The 23,689-nt window shown below is 35.6% G+C and overlaps 1 protein-coding gene and 1 pseudogene across 2 annotated transcripts in view; one reads left to right on the forward strand and one right to left on the reverse strand.

Annotated features, from left to right (window-relative positions):
* Positions 1 to 23,689, forward strand: part of brinp1 (BMP/retinoic acid inducible neural specific 1) — a 214,025-nt gene that overhangs the window by 133,901 nt on the left and 56,435 nt on the right. For both annotated transcript variants that reach the window (XM_088356051.1, XM_088356050.1), the window contains one exon: positions 6,619 to 6,724. In XM_088356051.1, the coding sequence (XP_088212177.1) occupies positions 6,619 to 6,724 (106 nt within the window). The remainder of the gene's footprint in view (positions 1 to 6,618; positions 6,725 to 23,689) is intronic.
* LOC148350734 (U2 spliceosomal RNA) lies at positions 20,894 to 21,020 on the reverse strand (annotated as a pseudogene).

Raw genomic sequence — 23,689 nt, forward strand, 5'->3', positions numbered from 1 at the left:
GGAAATTGTTTTTGTTCTTGAGTAATAGATAAATAAACATTTCTACTTTACGAATGTTCACGCTTCGTGGGGGGTTCTGCACCCAATAATTGCGATAAGTGGGGGATTAGTTACTCTAAATCCTTGATGTATTTTTTAAAATGCGTATTTTATTTTATTATCTTCTTTTTTGAAGACAACCAAAAATAGAGGTATCATAGCAAGACTTACCACTTTAAAGAAAATGAAAAAAATCTATTGCCTTTTAAATCTAAACAACAAAAAAACATCTCTACCTTAACCTCATTTTACACTCTTTAATCCAAAAGTGAGATAGTATAGCATGAGAAGTCTTTGTCCATAAATAAACTGCTCTGACGATCACTTTAGATTTTCGTTTTGGTAAAAGTATGCACTTCCAGTTTCAAACGAGCACATGTATTTTTTGTTTTCTTAATATTCTAGAGATGCATTGTACGTATAAGAGTGTGTAATAAAATGTACCACATTTAAGTGTCAAAAAGAAGGCATGTATTAGCTATTTTAGAAGATTGGCACGTTATTTATCAAAGTTGTGTCGAGAAAAACCTGATGCAGCCAATCTACACTCTGTCCCAATCTCCAGCTGCCCCTATGTAAATTGAGTTACAGATTCGTGGTTTAAATGTTCTAAATTCCCAAGTATTTTTCTACTCTTGCTGAAGCTTCTTGATGAGTTAATATGACTGGACAGTTGGTTGTAATTTGATGGCACAAAGCAACAGGACAGGTGTTCAATTTCCATGAAAGCTCTGCCAATCAAGCTAAGCCATCCGTCGCCTTTACTGCAATGTGTTCAGACCTTGCCGTACCAGCAATAGCTATAAAAATGAGGACGACGTCCTTTTTTACAACAGCGAGTCTTATCGCTGTCCAACGCCAACATGCACTTTTTCTTAATGTTCCTGCATATCCTCCCCTGTGCATGAAACAACTTAATGTCGTGACAAAAAAACAATTAAATACAACTGTGTTATTAATTGCACCATCTGGTGTGGAGGCAAAAAATGACAAAGTTATACACTCTTACGAACTCTTCCTGATTTGACAAATTTAAATAGCGAATGCCAACATTAGATCACATGTCAATTGTCTTTTATCCTTAGGCAATTTGTTTAAACAAAGCAGTGCTAGCATAATAGCTTTTAGGATATGAGTATTACCACCAATAACCAGACATATTTGGGATCTGGGATTTTGGGCCATATCTACCGTAAATTCCGGACTATAGAGCGCACCTGATTATAAGCCGCACCCACCACATTTCGGGAGGAAAAACAATTTTGTACATACACAAGCCGCACCTGTATATTAGCCGCATGCGCACACATTAAATAAACGCAATACAAACACAAAATTAACCCATACCCGATACAGTCCAAACACAGCCGGCAAACTGAACAGAAAATTATACCGGTAGTTAAGATTTAATGCAGACCTGCAGAGTCCGGGTGCCCGTTAAAAGTAATCCAAGGAAAAAAGTGTATATTTGCAAAGGTAAGGGTGGGAAAAATATATATCCACTATTGTCGGCCGCGTCCACAAACATGTCTCACCTTTACTCCACTTCCCGTCAGCCCGCGTTTGCCCTGCTCCTTTTTTCTCATTTGCTCGTACAAAACATGTCAGAATAAGTTTCTAAAAAAAATAAATTACGAAAATATACAGTTGCAAATACATATTCTACATGGGTACATATATTTACAGAAAAAGACAGTACACCGAGAGAGTTTTCAAAGCTTTAATAATAATATTATAACTTTCATCCCAAACCGTGCCTGTGAAGGGTAGCAAAACGCTACTAGCAACACGCTCGCAACACAGTAAACAGGTCTGTTAAGAAAACATACCGTGCTTGTAGTAAGCACGGTAAACCGTCCTCATCTTCCTCCTTATAACTGGCGTCATCAAAGTCATATTCCCCGATATGGGAAAGAGACTGTGCCATATGTACGTCGTCCCACGCCACTAGCATCACACTTGAAAAGTAAAGTTTACGTGCGGTAGCTCTGTTTTCTTCTATATCGGACTGCGCTATTGCGCTTAGCTTGAAAGTTGCGTCATGTGCCCTTCTTTTTGCAATTTGCATGATGAGGATATGTCTACGCTAAATTAATTTGTGCACAAACTAAGAAATTGCAGTCTAAATCTTACCCTTTGTACTCTGGCGCCGCTGGCGGCCGTTAGAAAAATTACATAAATTGGCCGCATCACTTAATAAGCCGCAGGGTTGAAAGTTTGGGAAAAAAGTAACGGCTTATAGTCCGGAATTTACGGTAGTCCGGTCCATAATTGACTTGATTTAGTCCAAAAGTAGATGTCTGAAATTAGGTTGTGTTGATACCAGGAGTGGGCAAACCCGGGTCTTGAGGGCTGCAGAGCTTATTCCAGTGCATGGAGTCTTCTATGCGCACTGGGATTGGCTCATTGTGTTTAAGGGCGGGGTTAGCCATAGGTCAATTGTGGTTAATTTGCTTTCTGAAACAGTATTATGATTGGGCATTAGCAACACGGATGTCATTTTACTCAACAACAGATCTTAAAATGGCTGCTAGCACTAATTGTTGAGTTTAGACAAATGTATTGCATTTTAGGGCTGGCACTATTTTGCCACCATCTTTCCATTGAAAATGACACATAGGTTCCTCAAGGTCCAGGTGACAAATAATAACTTTTGTTTGTTTCACACAGCTTAGTTAAGTTCTATTTTCTGAAAAAAGTGTGGCTCTAATAGCATATTGTATATTGAAATATTAATGAATGTGACATATTAATGAATATTTAATTACCCTGTTATTGACTTATAATGTTTCAAAAGTGCAATGGGACTGGGCTTGAGTGTTAATAATCGCTGTCCGACCACTTTGCACAGACTCTGGATTTTTCATTCGGGAATAAAAATGCCCCCCATAAAAGTGTTTTAAGCCCATCCTTAGCGGCGAGTTAGCAGTTTGATGTCAAACATTGTGTTCATCTATCTCAAATCTATCCGGAACGGCGCTTAAACACACACTTAAGGACCAAACGACAGCCATTGCTCTTGGTCTTCTTGCAGTCTTTCTTGGACATGTGCTTTGAAAAAGCATTAGATATGGATGATTTTGTTAGCCAACTGAAAAGTAGCGTTACTGTGTCGTTTAAAACAGTGGTTCTCAACTGGCCTGATTTCGAGTTCCACTATAGCCATCTCATTACAAGCCGTGACCCACATTAAGAAGAAATTCCACTTCTGAAATGCATAGAATGAAATGATTATGCCGATTGAAACAGAGATGGTACAATGTATTCACCTTAAAAAAATAAAAAAATAAAAATAAATGTGCACTTTATCAACAGTAATTATTTAATTATGTAGATAATAAAAATTAATATACTGTTAAAAAGCTAAAATTATAACATTTTTTAAAAAATTACAGTGGTAATTACACTTGCAATTGTACTTTTTCTTTCTGGGAGTAGCTTTGTAACCTGAACAATTTGTAAGTAGAAATGCCATTTCAATGTAAGTGCGCTAATGCGTTCAAGGCCCCACAAAAGTATAATATATATATTGTTTTATAAATCATAAAAAACTTCAGAACATTAAATGAATACATATTAAAATTAGATTACCGCACAATAAACATAAAATGAGAGGCACATAATGTAAAATAACAAAGAATCAAGGAAATGGTCAAAATAATAATTAACCTTTTCACTGGCCTCTTTGTTCACTGGTCCAGAGCAATGTTTTTGCCTCGGGTTTCTTGAAAAACTGATCCAATGATGTCTGATTTTGCCAGCTTTTGACAATCCTTTGTAAATGCGCGAGCCAGATGTAATCATAATGAGCCTGTCCTGTCAACACTTTTCCTGGGTGATTCCTTGACACAAATTCTGAGACTTCACGTAATTTTGTCAAACTGTTTTTAAATTGGACTAATGGAGTGATCGCTGCAACCCAGGAGCATGCCAGGACTCATGCATATGCACTGGTTCTCAGGTAGAACTCTGGGAGCGGTGAATGGCAACACGTACTGAACTGTATTTTTGCATTTGTATCCTAAAGGGAATATTTTCCCATTCATGTACTTTGTAACCTGAAACTTTTGTATGTAGAGTAATTGTCAGTAGACGTATCACTGCACTTTACCTTCTACCTGTGCATCAATAGCAAACACTGGTACAGTGGTGTTATATTTCGCAATCATTTCCTTCTTCCACTTGTTTGTTTTTTTTACTGTTTTCCACTTTTCCTTCCCCTTCTCACCAACTTTCCTGGGACGCATTACTATTGGAAGTAAAGGGAAATACAACAACCAAAATCAAAATGAAATGAGATGTGGTCCATCTCAAAGACAATTGTGAACGCGCCGATTGACTGAATAGAGAGAAGAGATTTGAGCAAGGCATTATCGGCATCTAATGTTAAGTTGTTTATTCGACCCTCCATTATTTCTTTTTAGCATTATTATGCCAAGGCAAAGATCTGTGACCCACTGAAAACGGTTCCACGACCACACGTTGAGAAACACTGGTTAAAATCACAATACTTTGGGAACAAAATCAGTCATTAATCATAAAGGATATTATTTCCAAACGATCACAATCTGGAAACTATTTATGTGGTTTTATTTTGAAACCGTAAAAAACCTTTCTAGTTGTGCAAGTGTCAGCGTTTTTAAAAGCTCTTCCCTAATGTCAACAAGCTAGGTAAACCGTGTAAATAGCCTTTTAAGTTCCTATGACACAGCTCATTAATTCACAATTTGGTTTTGTGATAAAATATTACGTACAGATGTTTAACACGGTCGCCACATAACCTTTATTTGAATAACTGGGAGGGTAATTTTCTTTTGTTTTGCTGTAAACCGAGTGAGTAGTTGTAATTCAAATGAGTCTCCCGAAGGAGTGATGGAGTTATAATAAAGAGGAAGGGAATGGAATGCAAATTTTGTTCGTATTGTCAGTTTGCCATGCTGCATGAAAGAATATTCCTGATATATAGGAAACGAATGAAAAGAAAGCAGTTACTGAATTAACTTTTTACATCATTTTCGCATGCACATGTTCAGTTTTGCGCTTTTACATACGTCTCACTTTTTGACATGGACATTTTAACAATATTTCGAGATCCTCAATGTCACGTTGTTATGGAATATCCCTGTTTTACGAAACATATTGTGTTGTTTTCCTACATAACAAATAGATAACAATTGTCATGTTTTACAAGATTTTGTCTATTATGTATCACATGCTTATATACTTATCCTTTCATAGATATTATTTAACCTTTTTTACATAAATATACATCATTTTTATGTTTGTATGTAATCTTCATGTGATTTACTTTGTTTTTAATTTATTGTACATGATTTTTCATAGTAATATGCTGTAATATGAGTTTTATTTTATACTCACCACGTTTTATTAAATACTGTTCTTGTTGCTACCTTAAGTTTGATACGTATACATTTATTTACATTTTTACAATAATTTATTTTATCTTTTGTACATATTTTGTGTTTTCAACCAATGTTTTCGTTCTTCAATTTTATGTTTCTCTTTATGGAATTTGAATTTTCATATTTCTTGACATAAAACCTTTCCACTATTTATGTAATACTTTAAATCTACCGAACTACTTCAGAAATCCTGATTTGCGTGTATGTGTGTGTGTATGTTACTCATAGACTCCAAAACAACCGAACCGATTTATGTGCCCAATTACAGAGTTGTACATGAGGCCTCTGTAAAAGTTTTCAGCCTGGTTCCATGTCAAGGTACCCCACAATAAATACCAACAAATTTGATAAAAATCAGATTTCTTATGTTGCTTTTTAGAGTTTCCTAGTGGCTCTCTGCCGCTTTTTTTTAACAATCCTGGGCCTAACAACTTCACCCAAGTAGAATGCCGAGCATTTTAAAATATGTCTTTAGAATGCTTAGGTTAGTGTACAAGTTTATATTTTTTATAGTTGTCTTTAATCGTCTCATGATTTTGATGATAATTCACATGTTTTACACCATTTTTACATATTCACAATTTACACACAGTTTTACATAAAAACATGGAAAGTTTGTAAGACAAGAAAATGATCATTTAAAACATTTTAATGTTTTTAATCATATATAATCTTATACAATCTTTAGTTATACTGTGAAGATTATTATACAGGTATATGCATATAATGTTATGAATTATATCGTTTACTTTGGTACTATATCTACCATACAATGTTCCTGTTTTATATTAACCTAATAGTATTATCATTATAGTATTGTTTCATTTTATAAACAGCAAAAAATAACAAAAAAAAATCTACTGCCATTTTTTTTTTGTCTGAAATACACTGCATTTGATGGGAATAAGTGTCAAATATTCATTGGAACTGGATGGCAGCGAATGCGTTTGACAGTTTTGACTCTTTTGGAAAGAAGATGTTATTTAATGTGTTATCCTTTCGGGTTTACATTTGTTGTAAGAGAAATTCACATTATGTGAGTGTTGAAAAGGCAACACTTGTGCCATGTCAGTTTCCAGACGACAAGTGATCAAAAAAACAACAAAAAAAAACATGTCGGGACAAAGTGTTTTTCAATGTGTTTGCATCTTGACAGGTGACAGAGACACGCACGGGCCCTTTGGGATGCAGCAGCTACGACAATCTGGACTCTGTCAGCTCCGTCCTGCTGCAAAGCCCCGAGAGCAAGCTTCATCTCCAAGGTAAGCAAACGACACAGGGCCAGATCTGTTTTGTCTTTGCAAAATGAAGCAGGACAACAGGTAGTCATGTCGGGATTCACCTGCAGTGTCCTGTGAGCAGGTTAAAGGTATACCCAAATTCTGAAACATGCTAAATGCGATAAAATGGTACATAGTTCTATATATATTTCATCACAATATTCCAATTATTTTCCATTCAATGCAATTTGAAGACAGATCCTTGCAAAGTGGTCACCATATAAGTCTCTATGTGATTAAGGGCAATATAAATAAACATGAATTGACTACATGTTGATGAGTCAAGGAGGTGTTTTAAGTGTTTGTTTAGAATGCCTGGTCGTTGCGTCAGAGGCATATGCAATAATGGTAGAACAAAGGGCAGGGGAAAATGAAAAGCAGCTACAGCAACGAACACAGACCCAGACGGGAATAAACCAATGGACACAGCAGGTTTGCCGGGTGGTAACAGGGGCTAACCGGAACAGTCAACGAAACGTGGTCGCAGCATCGTTGGAAAAATGCGAGGCTGGCTGACTAAAAACACGGAGTGAGCAGCCGGGCTAACGAGGAACCAAAAACCAAAAAACGCCTATGGCAAATAAAGCATATTCGGCTGGGAATAAACCAATGGACTCGGCCGGCTAGTCAGCTGCCAATGGGGCTAACCAGAGTCAAACAAAACTGGAAGCCTCCAGGAACCCGCCGCACACGGGAAGCAATAGGGACTATAGTATACCAACCCTGAGACAGGCGTGAAACACAAATGAAAAGCCACAACCGCCTACTTAAAAGGGAGCAATAGTGAAAAAGGAGCACAACGGTGGCAGGTAAACTAACCCCGAGTGAAAACAGTCTAAGGCCCCCAATGAACGGTTAAGCATAATTCAAATTTCTACAAGCAGAATTGAGCGGTACGTAAAGCTGCAACAACTCCTTGATAAAATTGATCAAAATTGATGATTAGAAGTGCTGGCAACTAATTAGATCATCGATTCATTGTATCAAGTGATTCATGAGCCAACAAGTCAATAAATCAATGCAAACAAGAGTGCAAACCATTCCGTTGTCACGCTGGGAGTTGTAGCATCACTTTGGCCCGGCAGAGGGCGCGAAGACCATTTTCGTAAAAAAAATATGTAACATTTTTGAAATCCCAAATATTAAACATTGTATTATTTACAAAACAAGTTGGCATGGAAGTTTCAACTTTGTACTGTTTGGCTGTTTCACCCTGAAACAAAGTGAACAATTATTAAGGGAACGGACAATTCTTCAGAAGTACAGAGAAACAAATCAGAAGATAAGGAAACGAAAATAAAGTAAAAAGAAAAATATTAATAATGACATGTTTATCCCTTTCCAAGGGGCACATTCCTGAGCATATATCTTTTTCATATTCGGAATAATTGTCATAGTCCAAACGTAAATCCAAAAATACAAATTTGTTGACAACATTTTAAAAAGTGTTAATATTTCTGATTCCAATAAAATGTGATATTTGGATAAGGTGGTAGGAAAATTGAATCTTACATAGTTGCAGGTAAATAGCATACATTTCTGTTTAGTTTTTTTTTTTTATTATCAAGTAAATTAACACACATTTTTATGGTTTTATATTACAGACTATTTGGTTGTTTTGTTATTTGTCCAAAACTTCAATATTTGAACAAAGGACGAGGAACGTAGACATGTCTTTAAGCAATCCAATTCATCAATTAATCCAAAAAATAATCAACCCAAGTCATGCGGTATGCAATCACTGTTTACAACAATTGCCCTTTTTTAGCTGCCTCTTCATTTTGTGTAAACGGGATTCGCCATGTTGAAAGTGATGTGTTCTTTCAACGATGTCACAGCTCAGGAGGTTATGAGCCAATTTGGTCAACTTCGAGACTACATTTCTTGTGTCCCCCAGAGGATGGACTATTTTGCAACATTTCTGCAGTATTGAGGGGATAAACACTACACCTTCTGTGCCTAGTTATAAAAAAAAAATCACATAAATCCATGCTATAGTGTGCTATTATATGTATATATATATATATATATATATATATATATATATATATATATATATATATATATATATATATATATATATATATATATATACATTGGATGTGACGAGAATTGAATCTAACAAGGTATTTTCATTTTTTGCTTGGTTCCACGTTGAATATGTGGGGCCATAATTAAAATAAATAATTTTCTTTATTTTTGATAATTGTATTTTGGTATTGTGTTTATATAACGATATCACAATGTTGATTAAAATCATTTATTGACCATGTAAACTATAGTTGTGAGCCAAAGCTCATTGGTGAACCACTAAACAAGTAAACATATATCACAACTATTTGTTTTATATATGTTTTATTGTATGGAACATGCAAAAACTTTAATTGACAATCTTAGTTTGAATAAATACCATCTATTTTTGGAACAATGCAGTAAATAAAATATAAAAAGAATATAGAAAGAGGATGTTCTTTTGCAAATAAAACGATGCAGGTCGTCGGGGTCCCTATATTGAAGTTAAAAGAATGACTTATTCCATGGCTGCGTGGCACGGCCAAGTAACAAATACGCTTTTCTTTTTAACAATGAATCTAAATAACTAACTTTAACGCCTCGGCGGTTTTTGCCTTTAAAGAAAACGCCGCAAGTAATTACGACTGCAATTGAAGTCAAGGATGGTGTTCGGCGTAATCTGCGGTCAAGTATTTGAACAGAGTGATTGCTTCTTTTGATTTAGACGAGTTTACCCAGATGAGCACGAGATTCTCAAAATGGTTTTCTTCGGTCTTCATTCTAACGGTATTTGTCCTCTAAAAATCACATAACCGAGTGGTTTTGTCTAACGGACCATTGAAGTCGTCTCTTTCTCAATGGCGTCTGATGCTTTGTTCTCAAGTACAAGATGTTGTTTTCTTTATTTTTTAAGGCATTGTTCACCCGGCTGTTGATGATTGATCTGCTAATATATATATATATATATATATATATATATATATATATATATATATATATATATATATATATATATATATATATATATATATATATATATATATATATATATATATATATATATATATATATATATATATATTGCTCCATACATAGAATAACCCCTAAAAAAAAGGGCTTAGGATAGGGTAATAATACAAACTACTGACTCGAAGTGAGCAAACAGTACCATGTTTCTTCTTGACGATTTGCTAAGACTTTTCATATATATATATATATATATATATATATATATATATATATATATATATATATATATATATATATATATATATGTGTATATATATATATATATATATATATGTATATATATATATATATATATATATATACATATATCCATCCATCCATCCATTATCTGCACCGCTTATCCTAAGTAGGGTCGCGGGGGTGCTGGAGCCCATCCCAGCAGTGGGCAGGGGACACCCTGAACTGGCTGCCAGATAGATAGATAGATAGATAGACAGACAGAGACAGACATACAGACAGACAGACAGACAGACAGACAGACAGACAGACAGACAGACAGACAGACAGACAGACAGACAGATGGATAGATATGGTCCTTTAAATGAGTTGATTATCGTAACCGCAGGTTCACTGATCAATGCATCGCTATTGAATTTATTTCGTTTCCGTTTTCGAAGACTTTAAAAACTTGTGTCACGAATGACGTGTTTTGTTGTTTGTATGTTTCAATTTTTCCTTGTAGAGTAAATAATGTGGTTCATTAGTATCAAACATGTGCATAATTTATTTGTGTTTCCTTTACTGATTATTTGCTATCCATACCAATAAACTGAAAAATCAATCATTCAAAGCTAACATCAAAATATGTTTAGAGTATGACTTCCTTCACGATAAATGCTAAAGACATAATGAAGCTATCCGAAATCAGTTTGGATAAGAACCGTTAGCACTACCCGCTGGCATAATTGGTAACCACCAAATTTAATTTTGAAATAAATACATGTAATCCAAAGCAGTTTACTCTACACATATCTATGTATCTTGTATCTTGCATTGAATTTTGAGCAGAAAGCAGACAACAAATGTTATCACGGGGGCTGGTTAGTGAGGACTTTGTTAGTTGAGTGGCGGTGACTGTTCAATACTAACAACTAAGATAAGCTGGTGAATGCTGTCACTCAAAAGGTCAGGCAGGCGCACAAGTGGCCACCAAAACAAGTGGATTATTTTTGGGTTCACAAAGAAACTGAGGCGGCGTGGAGAAAGAAGGCAATAGAGAGGCTACAGGTCCGGCCTACTGCAAACCTCTTAAACCAATACTATCGTTCTTGTATCTCACCAACATAAGATCCATTACCTAGAATATGGATGACCGGGTGTTACAACTTGCGGGAAACTACTTCATTCAGGATGGTTGTGTATTTATTAATTTTTTTTTTCAATCATTGAAACCTGGCATATCATGAGGATACCTGGGGCTAGCGTGCAGCTATCCAGACGCTTTCTAAATCACTTTCTCACACTGAAAGGAGAAATCCTCTAACTTTGTTAATGACAATAAAGACCATTCGCTCAAGTGCAATTATGTGTTTTGTGTTTTTATTTTCAAATCTGGTTGTTTCTTTGCTACACTCGTATACTCTCAGTCGGTAAGGACGTCATCTAAAGGTAAGCTTGACTCTTGGGGGATTTTGTGAAGGTGTGAACCTACTTCGCTAATTTTTATTTTTCGCGAGGGCTTCTGGTCCCCGTTAATCGTAATAGTTGAGTGATTATTGTATACAGAAAAATGTATGTAATACTCTTCAATTTCTTTGTTGGATACTTTAATTGTTTACTTTGGCCTGCTTAAATGATGGTTTCACTATCAAGAAAGTGTAAGTGTCCTTGATGAGATCCAAGCTAACAAGCATAAACCAATTTTTTAATTCTTTTTTTAAGAAGTGACTTTTTTCTTTGGGGCCTTTTTAATTAGAACTGGATGCTTTAACTTTATCAAGAAGCATGACAGTGGCTTTCAAAGTGATGACACTTTACACAGCTCATAAAGAAAGGCCCATTCCCAGCGGAGCACTTTGAAGGTATGCGCCGTTGAAATAATGACATACACTTTTTTAATTTTCCCCATTTTGTCATGAGCGCTAGCGTTCGTTTAGCAATTAGTTTTTCTTTTATCCCGACTGTACATATTGTTTGTGCATTTCTCTATGACGGCCTTGTCCACTCCTCAGTAATTTCTTCTCTTGGGAATGTAAAATCTGTAAAGCTTAAACATTTTCATTTACTCACTTCACATGACTCTGTTTGATTTGGCCTCAACTAAACACACTGATCCGATGAAAGCTTTTTTTTTTTACCCTCTGGACTTGTTATTATTTTGGCCTTACTAGGAGTTCACTGTCAATTGCCTTAGCCTCTTTGCCCTCATCATGTGTTGGATGGATTCGTTTAATAACAGGCGCCGTGTTTTCTACAACATGGCGATGCAATCCAAAAGGTTAGACCGACTGTTTTGTTTTCTATTTTAAAACTGTAATCTAATGCAGTGTTTCTATACTGGTGGGTAGGTGTTCAACCCATGTGGGCGAACTGAAAACAGGGTTGCTCAAAACAAGGAACTATGTTTAATAATAAGAGAAGGTACCAAGTACCAGACAAACATGGGTTCATAAAAACAAGGACATCGTACAAGGAAATCGTCAAACCATGAACAAACACCAAAACTTAAACTGAAAAATACATGAAGCAAGGTAACAAAGAAACCAGAAACAAGCACACATGACATAGAAGTAAATACGACAATGACAATGGCAGAAGAACTGAAAAATGACTATGACCCAACCAATGTGTGCAGATTAAAATGTCCTTTTGAAAGGGTGCAGGATAATTGGGCCCTCATGTGCCCTGTTCAAACCCCGGTTGGGGCCCTCTGGTTTTAGGAGGTGTGTCAAACCATAACAGTCAGGACACAAAAGTCGCTTGCGGGACGGTTTTCAATGGGTCGCTATTATACTGAGAAAAAAATATCCGATGATCAATTAAACTCCTTTACAGTAGATGGCGATTTTAATAAATCCGCTATGAATTCCTTCAAACTCAGGTTAGTGTTATTGGAAAAAAGGTGCAATTAATTTTCTTACTAGCCTAACATTTTTGGGGATTTACCCTTTGATAAATTGATGAGAATAAAAGTTATACCTCTTAACTCAGGTAATTTTAAATTGCCTATTATTTTGGAGTTTGTGAATAACTGCTACAAAAGAAATGGATTTCCCAACCCATAGTGCAGTGTTTATTATTTGGATTCAGTGGAGGAGGTGTCTATACTTAAAGTATATACTTTAAGTGGTTTCAAAGTATAAATATAGTGCAGTATTTGCAATTCTTGATTTTTACGACTGTGCATGTTAAGTGTTAAAAATGGCTGAAGCTACTGAAGTCAAACAATTGGGATTTCATTGAAAATACAGTTTATTGAAAATTAAAGGGATTATTATTGCAAGTATATATTTTTTTGATGGATATTTTGTTTACAAAAAGCATGAATACATTGATCCATTGGTTAGCGCGGTTAATGAGGACCAGAACACACTTGCAAAGCATGAAAAACCCATAAGTACCAACGCGCTTTTATAAAAACCCTCTAGGGTAAAACTTACGTCTTTACCGACTGAGAATACGCGTGTAACAAAAAAATGATAGTTCTACGAATAAAAACACAGAACACAGAATTGCAGTTGAGTTAATGGTCTTTATTTATCCATGTACACATAGGTTCTGAGGTCATGGGATCAAATCCAGCTACTAGCCTTCCTGTGGGGAGTTTGCATGTACTTCTTTTGCTTGCGTAGGCACTCCGGTTTCCTCCCATATTCTCAAAAGAGGTGTGAATGAGGGAGTGAGTTGTCTGTCTCTGTGAGCCCTGCAACTGGCTATGTATATATATATATATATATATATATATATATATATATATATATATATATATATATATATATATATATATATATATATATATATATATATATATATATATATATATATATATATATATATATATATATATATATATTAGGGTGGAGCTTATTTTTAAAATTGCAAAAAGTCACCGTCTTACCCACTAATTATGTTCCATTACAAAAAAGAACAATCGCTGTGCAGTTTGGTCTACATAAAATACATTTTAGAGGTAGCTCAATTACTGAGAAGTTTGCCGTTTTCGATCAGTTTTCATAAATGGGAGTTCTAGAGAGGCTGGGATAAGCCACATATGTGTAGGTTTATATCTCAAACAATTATTACCTACGAGTCATTACTCAGCAAGATCAGTCTAATTCAACTAGTATAATTTCCCTTGACCTACGTTTGAAGACAAGGCCAGCAGACCTTCCTTGTCCTCCAAGAAGTGATTGACATTCAAAGATCAGCATCAGGTAAATATTTAGTACATTCAAACATTTCTCACTTACATAATCTTCCTGATCAAAGCTTGCACAAAATACATTTGTCTCACTATGATACAGTTTGATATTACATTTGCATGAATAGTCAAGGAACATAATGGCGAGACTTTCTAATCATCCATATTGCAGGCGGTCTTCCCATGAGCAACATGGTTTCGACTAGATCAAAGAAAAAAGGGTATCTGCTTGGTACTTATGTGTCTGAACTAACCGGAAGCAAGTTACCATCAGTTCGCATAGCTCTTGGTTTCTTTCCTTATCAACACTTGGAATTGCACAAGCCCATCAAAGCGTATTTCGCAGTGACAGTAAAATAAATATCATCATTTTGAAATTAAGCGAGAAGAAAAACATTTTCAAGCATGGCATTTGCTAAAAAAGAACAAAGGACGACAAATAGCCAAGGAAAAAAAAAGAACTTGATGACTTGTTTGACATTGGTCATGCTAATGCTCTCAAAATTATGACAATTCCAGAAGACAAAGAGTTTTTGTTGGCTCAAAGAGCAAAGGAAAGAAAGGGGTCAATGACAGCTGTTGACAAAGAATTACAAGAGAAAGAAAAAATAAAAACAAGAAAACGACGCCTAGAATCTGAAGCTGAGCAAAGAATTGTGAATGAGTCAGTTCAATTATCATGTAGCAGAAGTTGTTCAGAAGGTGATAAACCAGGAACAAGTCATGACATATCAGGTGTTGGTATCTCAAAGAGGAACAGAGGCATGATGAATGTTGTAACTTGAAGGCCTGGATCATGGCACCTCTTGCTGAAAGTGCCCCTCTCACTGATTTGCACCTTTTAAAGTATTTGGTGGAATATTCAAACATCAATGCTGCAATATCTAAGGCAGCCCTTCAGAGATCTTCCAATCACCTGTGGTAGGTAACACCAGAAACGGTTACACATGCTTTGTTTTACAATCAAGTCAGTGCATCAACGAAACAACTCATGGTGGCTGCAAAGAAAAATAAGGACAACATAGATGAAACTGCTGAAAAGTATTTTCAAAAGAGGATATTTGTAGATTTAGACACTGTTACGAGCGAATGTCTAGAAGACTTTGTGTCCTCTGGATCTAGCTCTTTCTTCAAAATCATGGACCTTCCTGTTGGTGATGTTGAATCACAGGAATGGGACTAGAGGGATGACTTCAAACAAGCTTTGGAAACTGTTTAGGCAATCAGTGTAGTCAATAATCTTGCCGAACGAGGTGTGACGCTGATTCAGGAATTCTGTGGTCATATCACAAAAGTTGAAATTGATCTGCAGCATCTACTGCAAATTGATGAAAAACAAAGCAAAACTTTTCCTGACAGCCGACTCTAATAAAGGACTGAGTGATTGTTTGTATTATGTACCTAAGACATTATTATTTTGTGTGTGTACCCGGCTTAATGGGTACTAATTTAAATGTATACAGTGATTGAGCTACTTGTAAATATCAAATTACATGACTGAAACTTCTGCTGCATAGTTTTTGGTGGATGTGGAACATTTTTGTGGGGTAAGATAAAAGAATACATGAAAAATATATATATTGGTCATATATATATATATATATATATATATATATATATATATATATATATATATATATATATATATATATATATATATATATATATATATATATATATATATATATATAGCTACTTCTGTCACGATTTATTATTTTTTTTATGATAGAACGATGTACATGAGTCACAGCTTTACTGGATGTTTTGAATAAGTCCCTGCATTTTACATCTTTTAGTAGTACTGACAGTAATGTCGATTTAATTTTGAAGGGCTGATTAAAAAAAAAACTGTTCAGTTATTATTCGACTGATTCAGATCCAGTATTCATGCAAAGAAAGAAAGAAAGAAAGTGATTAGACAAAGTTCTGGATTGGCACTAAATTTGTAAGAAGGACTTTGACAAAAATAACTTAGATGTGCCTGTGCATAATTAACAATTTAAAAGGAAAGGTTATGCGCCTCTACTTGGACACCGCGCTAAGTACTGTTTGGAAAGGATGAATCTTAGCAGGGCAGATGCTTTATTTCTTTGGCTACCAAGAAAAATTCAAGTGAAGGATTTGGCCATCTGGAATGGAAGTTTTGAAGCTCCTAAAGCGCTTTCCCTGCCTCTTTTTTTTACCTTTCTTTGAGGAAAAATGAGTCTCTGCTCTTTAAAGTTAATGCTCCTCCTTCAGAAAAGCTCTCAAAGGCGTCATATTTTTTTCTGACAACATAAAGGAAAGTATCCAAAGAAAAACTATTGACACTAGGGCTGCACTAAGCACCACTGCCGCCTCTCAAAGCCTTTCAATGCATCTCAATTTTGTTTCAGTAATATATGGAAATGTAAGAAGCACACCCGGCCATTTTTCTCTACATCTTTGAGTTCAACTTTAGAACTTCTCTTGTGCCCCTTTTAAATAAGAATGGCCACGGCTGGTATGGGACTGCTGATCGAAAACCTACAAACTGAACTACCATGAAGAACTTGTAAACTAAATTAGAATTGTATAAACAGCTAAGATTCTACTCTACCAGAACCAAATATGCCTTAAACATAAGAAAACCTCACCTCCTTCAACCCTATTCATGTTTTTAATTCTTCAATATAAGTTAGAATGTACAAAATGTAGAAATAATAACATGCATTTTAGTTAAACTGAAAATATTTCTTGGCACAACACTTCCTTACAAAACAGACAAGGATACGAGTGTGCGTATTTAAAAACACAGCAGTGAGAAAACTGAGTTTTGGTTGTGGTTTATTTAAGTATCGATTCAAAAGTAAAACAAACGGATAAAAACTTGTCTGAGTTTGTTTTTCAGCCTCCTCCACTTGTGAACATTCGATTCATTATTCTTCAATTCTTTCGCGGCTGCTCGTTTTCCATGTTCTTCCACGGAGAGTAGAAACACACCATACAGAAACTATTCAATGGAGAAGTTAGGTTCTGGATTTAATTAATATTTGGGGGGGGGGCAACTTTGTTCAGCCTCCGGTAACACAATAAATCACACTTCTAGATATGCTACGACGTTAAAATCCATAAGTACTTACGTATTGCATGTGATGTCTTCCGCGAAAGCAGTATATGGTGGCAGTCACACAGAAGACAGATACAAGTCACAGGAGATCGCATACAAGTCACTATAGCTGGAAATGTTAACACTCTCACAAAAACATCGGATTTCAACCCAAAATTGGAATTGAGTCCTAAGGTCGTATCCTCATCTGTCCCGGCTGCTTTACATCACACACAGGGCGCACTGCCCAATGGATCACGCCGCACAATTTGTAGAAAATATGAGACTTTTATGTGCGCCCTATGATATAACAATCCGTCTTTACTTATAGCAGACATTCGGATATTCTTCGTGGCATATTAGACAACATTTCACGGCAATGGTTATGAAACACTGCAGTATACTATAGTAATAGTCTTGTAAGCTATTTACCTAAATATTTTCGATGTTTTAATGCAGCCTGATTACAAAACACTGTTGTATAGTATAGTCTTGTTAGCTAGTTACTGTATTTTCACACCCATAAGGCTCCCATGTCTACGATCTTCTTCAATTTGTAGGGCACGCCCTAGCGGGGGCAGTGCACCCTGTTTCTCATGCAGAACTGCGGATGGTGACCAGCTTGGTGCTCTTATGGTATGTTGCCCGCTCCAGAGAATAGAAAGGGACATGTTCAAGCCTTGGTCGAGTCAAGACTTACAACACTTTTGGGTGAAATCCCATGTTTTTCTTGAGATCGTTCACATGTCCAACTAAATGCAACATCTACGCCTTTCCTGTGACTTTTAGGCGTATCTTGTTTGATCGCAATCATATCTCAGCTTCATCATATGATGTCACACACAATCAGGGTTGGGTAGGGTTACTTTAACTTGATTACTTTCAATTACTTTTGGATTACTCCAATACCAAATATGCTAATAAAAGACAAAAGAAACTAAATATTAATACAATTATGACTCACAACACTTGGTAAGCTTTCTCTCCTGGCTTTGATCTCTTTGAACTCTGGCAAAACTAACATAAAATGCGACGGAAAAAAAATGAAAATAAATCCAGCTTGCCAACATCATTTGTGCCGTTCCATGTATTCCGTTACTCCCCAAGCCTGCAAAAAAAGGTTGTAATTTGATTCATATTTAGTTTATTTTGTATTTTATTAGCATATTTGGTATTGGAGTAATCCAAAAGTAATTGAAAGTAATCAAGTTAAAGTAACCCTACCCAACCATGCACACAATGCATTTTTAGCGGAAGTGCTCATGGAGGCTAATGCTGTAGCTTATTTAGCAACTTGAAAGTTATTGTGCGACCGGAGCCTGGAGAGAGTTGTTCCCCCCAAATATGATCTAAAGCTTATTGTCCCTCCATCGAATGCTTTTCATGTTTTCGCAGTTTGTTGATTACTACACTGCCAGAGAATTGAAGCTCAATGAAGGTTCGCAAGTTGGAGAAAGCTGAAAAACGAACTCCGACAAGTTTCTATCTGTGTGTTTGACTTTGTAATGACTACTCAAATAAACCGCAACCAAATTCAGTTTTTTTTACCACTGTATTTTGAAATAAGCACACTTTTAAGCTTGTTTCAGCTGTGCCTTATCAGGCGTAAGTGCCTCCAGTAATGGTAAATTCTGAAATATAACCAAATACAGAGACTGCGCCCTTTTACACGGTGCGCCTTAATGGCGTAAAAATATGATGGTTATAAAAATCATATTTTTCACAGCACAGTGGTTGTGAAACAATGTATTATAGTATAGTATAGTATAGTATAGTATAGTATAGTATAGTATAGTATAGTATAGTATGGTATGGTATAGTACAGTACGTTACGGTACAGTACGTTACGGTACAGTACAGTACAGTACATTACAGTTTATTATAGTATAGTATGGTAATAGTCTTGTTAGGTATTGAGATTAGAAAAAAAAATGATGTCATCCTGCACATGGTGTTCAAAACACTGTAGCATATCATCGTAGTCGATTTGTCAGCTCTTTAGCAATATTGTTTTTTATTCCTCACATTATTTTCGTAAATTATAGTAATGGATTTGTTTGCTATTAAGATGAATATGTGCTGTTTCAACCTGAACATTTGTTTCAAAACACTGCAGTGTAGTACCTTGATAGTCGTGTTACATTTTTAGCTAAACATGTTCTTTTTTCACTGCACACTGGTTGTGAAAGACTACTATAGTAATAGTCTTGTTAGCTATTAAGCTAAATATGTTTTATTTCTAACTGCACGCTGGTTGCGAAACACTGTAGTCAGTAAAGTAATAGTCTTGTTAGCTGTTTAGCTAAAACATTTATTTTCATCTTTGAGTATATAAAGTCATAAACACAAGTTTTGAGTCCAAAAAATATATTTTCTATAGTCAGACCATCATATTAAGCGCAGCACTGGTAACCAAATGTTAGCAATGTGAGGTCGTTATTTCTTTTATATGCCACATGAGAAAAGGGCAGCTGGTGTTATTGTGTCTTAGAATTGCACCTTGCATGAAGACTGGGTAATGAATACAATAAAAGGAAATGAAATACCATGGACAGTTCCAATTTTGAATGGGGAAACAAGGTCGCATCTTTATAATGCAATCTTGACATTGATCATTCATTTATGTGACGATTACTTTTCAGTAGTTCTCAATAAGCCGTTTTTGTCGCGAGAAACACATGCTGTTCTTTTGTTTCCATATTGCATAAAAACTCCAAAATGCTTTTAGAAAGTATAATCTCTTGCAAATCTGACCTTCATTTAATAGAGCAAAACCCTCTCCACTGGAAGGCATGTACTGTGTACTTTGTATAAATCCAACATTCACGCTACATACAAGGTCAGCTTTCAGATGCAAATTAAACACGCGGAGGAAAATAACTTTTGAGTCCACCCCGGAGACATTTCAGACAAACATACACAAAAGCGTCGGGAATATTCAAAAGGAAATTTGTTTTTCCTTCACCCGGGTGGTCCCGGTAGTCTTTTATAAGCAGGCTAGGCTGCGAGCCCCTGATAAGACAATGCGGATATGACACTCCCTGGATGCGCCTCCTGCTTGCACTTAGATATAGATGAAATTTTCTTTTGGATTCAAACATACGGTGTACAGCAAAAGTATTGGCCCCCCAAAAAACATATTTTTGTTATGTTGCTACATTTCAAAATAAACTGAAAATATTTTTAAGAATCAACAACATATGAAACACAATTTTAAAGTGGAACACAATTATTATAACTCTATTGTATATTTCCAAAAAAACCCCGAAAAAGTAGGCATTAAAAAAATATGTACCCTGTGTTCAACTTTGCGTAAGAGCAATACTGCTCATCACCCTGAGAACACCACCCCCATTGTCAAACATGTTGGTGGCAGCTTCATGCTCTGGGGTTACTTTTTATCAGCAGAGAATGGAAGATAGTCAGAGTTGATGAGAAGATGGATCGCACGAAATACAGGGTAATTCAAGTAGAAAATTGGTTGGAATCCGCAAAAGACCTGAGAATGGGGTGCAGGTTCTTCTTCAACTGGACAATAAGGGGGGGGATTGTTTAAGGGTTATTGTTCTGTCTTCTTTATTCATTATCCGTTATCGGTCAGTTCATAATACGCTGCAAAGCCTCTTACTCTCAGCCAAAAGGCTAAGCTAAGGTCCCAGCCTTAAAGCCTTGCTGCGATCATTGCGAATGCACCGTTCCCGGAGGTACTGCAATACCGGGCCGATGCGTGGAGTGGACAGAGCAAGCTCTTATTCCATCTCCGGATTGCAAAAATCAATGATCATGGCTGCGAACAGGCCAAAAACTATAGAAATGATCCGTTGTTACTTCATAGATGCCTAAACGTAAAGAATAATTTACAATAGAAAAATAAAACAAATGACAATTGTTTTTCAAGGCTGTGAACAGAGCTGTCTGTCAAAGCCCGAACGCCGTCTTCGAATTTTCTTCCACAGATTTAAAAAAAAGCTGGCGTGTTAAACCAACAGCTTGTGTTTCCATTTTTTCCTGATAAATCATCCAAACTAAGAATGGCGTTGCAAGTGTGCCTTTCTTTCCCCCACAATGCATTTCCACACAGCTTTGATCAATCAAGCGCGGGACATTTATTGGTGTCATCTTAATGTGGCCGCTGAAGATTTCCTTTTATATTTCGTCTTGTTCAACAACGAGTCGGTCATTAGAGCATGTTATGCGCAAACTATTTTGAGACATTATCGCTGCTTTCAGATGAGTCACAAGAATAAATCCTGTCTTCTGTGGCTTGGATCACTTAATATAAAAGAAAGTATGTTACTTTCTTTTAAATAACACTTTGAAAATTGCAGTTTTTAACATACACTATTCCCTACATTTTCACAATTAATTGGTTCCATATTCAACCGTATTAAGTTAATTTCCACAGAATCTGAACCTTACTTAAATTTCTATTCACAACCATTTCAGGTCGTTTAGAAATGTCCAATCTTTGACGAAAGCAAAGTTTACAGATGCTAGCTCATTTTTCATGTGTTTTCTTCTCACAGCATACACTGGAAGACACCGTAGTATCGTATAGCAATTGTCTTCTTAATTATCTAGCTAAATATTGTCTGATTTTGACAGCAGACTGATTGTAAAACACTATTTAAAGTATAGTAATAGTTTTGTTAGCTATTTAGCTAAATAGTTTCTATTTTTCACAGCACATTTGTTGTGAAACCTTTTGGTATTGTATGATAATAGTCTTGATAGCTATGTAGCTAAATATATTTTTCACAGCAGACTAATTGCAAAAGACTGTACTATAGTATAGTACGTTTGTTAGCTATTGTTGAATATGAATGTTTTCTATTTTTCACTGCACACTGGCTGGGAAAAATATATAAAGTGTAGTTATAGTGTTTTTCGCTATTTAGCTAAATAGTTTCTATTTTCCACAGCACATCGATTAAAACCCTTTGGTATTGTATGGTAATAGTCTTTATACCTATGTAGCTAAGTACATTTTTTTCACCGCAGACTAGTAGTTACGAAAGACTATAGTAAAGTATAGTACGTTTGTTAGCTATTGGGATAAAAGTTTTTTATTTTTCACAACACACTTGCCAGGACAAATGGTATAAAGTATAGTTATAGTCTTGTTTGCTATTAAGGTAAATATATTCTATTTCTTTCTGCACACTCATTGCGTAACCCTGGAGTATAGTAATAATCCTGTTAGCTTTTGAGCTTAATATTTAATATGTCTCACAGCTCACTGCTAGGCAAACATTGTAGCATCTATCTATCCATCTATCTATCTATCTATCTATCTATCTATCTATCTATCTATCTATCTATCTATCTATCTATCTATCTATCTATCTATCTATCTATCTATCTATCTATCTATCTATCTATCTATCTATCTATCTATCTATCTATCTATCTATCTATCTATCTATCTATCTATCTATCTATCTATCTATCTATCTATCTATCTATCTATCTATCTATCTATCTATCTATCTATCTATCTATCTATCTATCTATCTATGTCATGATCTGTCTACCTTGGTCATATCTCTCAAGAGGGGTGACCGACAGCAAGACAACACATACAATAACAAAGAAAATAAAAGAGAAAAAAATAGCAAAACACACACAAACATTTTTGGACCATGGCCAACCCAATTGGCCAAACACCCAAACAAGTTAGGCACCTCGGCACCTAAGTTGGTCATGCTTCTGTCCCTCCAGATGAAACGGGACACCAGAAAGCGGCCATGTCACTCAGGTCAGGGTGACACAACTCACTCTTTTGTTCAACAGCAGGGCCCTTTCACTGGTTTACCCCTGCCACATCATACGGGTGCCCAGCCCATCCTTAAGAGCGCGTCCACAATCCCACTATCCTTTCACATCACCTCTCAACTCCTTTCTATCACCAACAAGAGCTCTAGCTTCCATTATATTTAGACCTCACATTGTAGCATAGTCTGGTAATAGTCATGTTAGCTATTTAGGTAAATATTTTATATTTTCCTACAGTACACTTGATGCCAACATCAGTCATATATATATATATATATATATATATATATATATATATATATATATATATATATATATATATATATATATATATATATATATATATATATATATAATTTAAAATATAATATAAAATATAATATAATCATATTCTTGTTAGCACACTGCCATACACTGTAAAATAATATAGTACTACTCTGGTTAGCTTTTGAGCTAAATATTTTGTATTCCTCAACGGACACTGGTTGTAGGAACATTATAGTATATTGTGGTGAATGGCAGTTATCTATTTTGGTAAGGGGACGGTCACACAGCCGTTTGCGGCTGAATCACGGCTAAAATTTTGCGGGTTTTTTTTGCTCGTGGTTGCCCGCGATGGAAAATGCGCAAAATTGGCCAACCCGCTGTTCATCGGTGGTATGCTATTAATTACTATTAAGGTAAATATCTTCTATTTCTTTCT

The sequence above is a fragment of the Urocampus carinirostris genome, chromosome 16 (assembly GCF_059441175.1).
Source record: "Urocampus carinirostris isolate Australia breed hairy pipefish chromosome 16, RoL_Ucar_1.0, whole genome shotgun sequence".
Taxonomy (NCBI): domain Eukaryota; kingdom Metazoa; phylum Chordata; class Actinopteri; order Syngnathiformes; family Syngnathidae; genus Urocampus; species Urocampus carinirostris.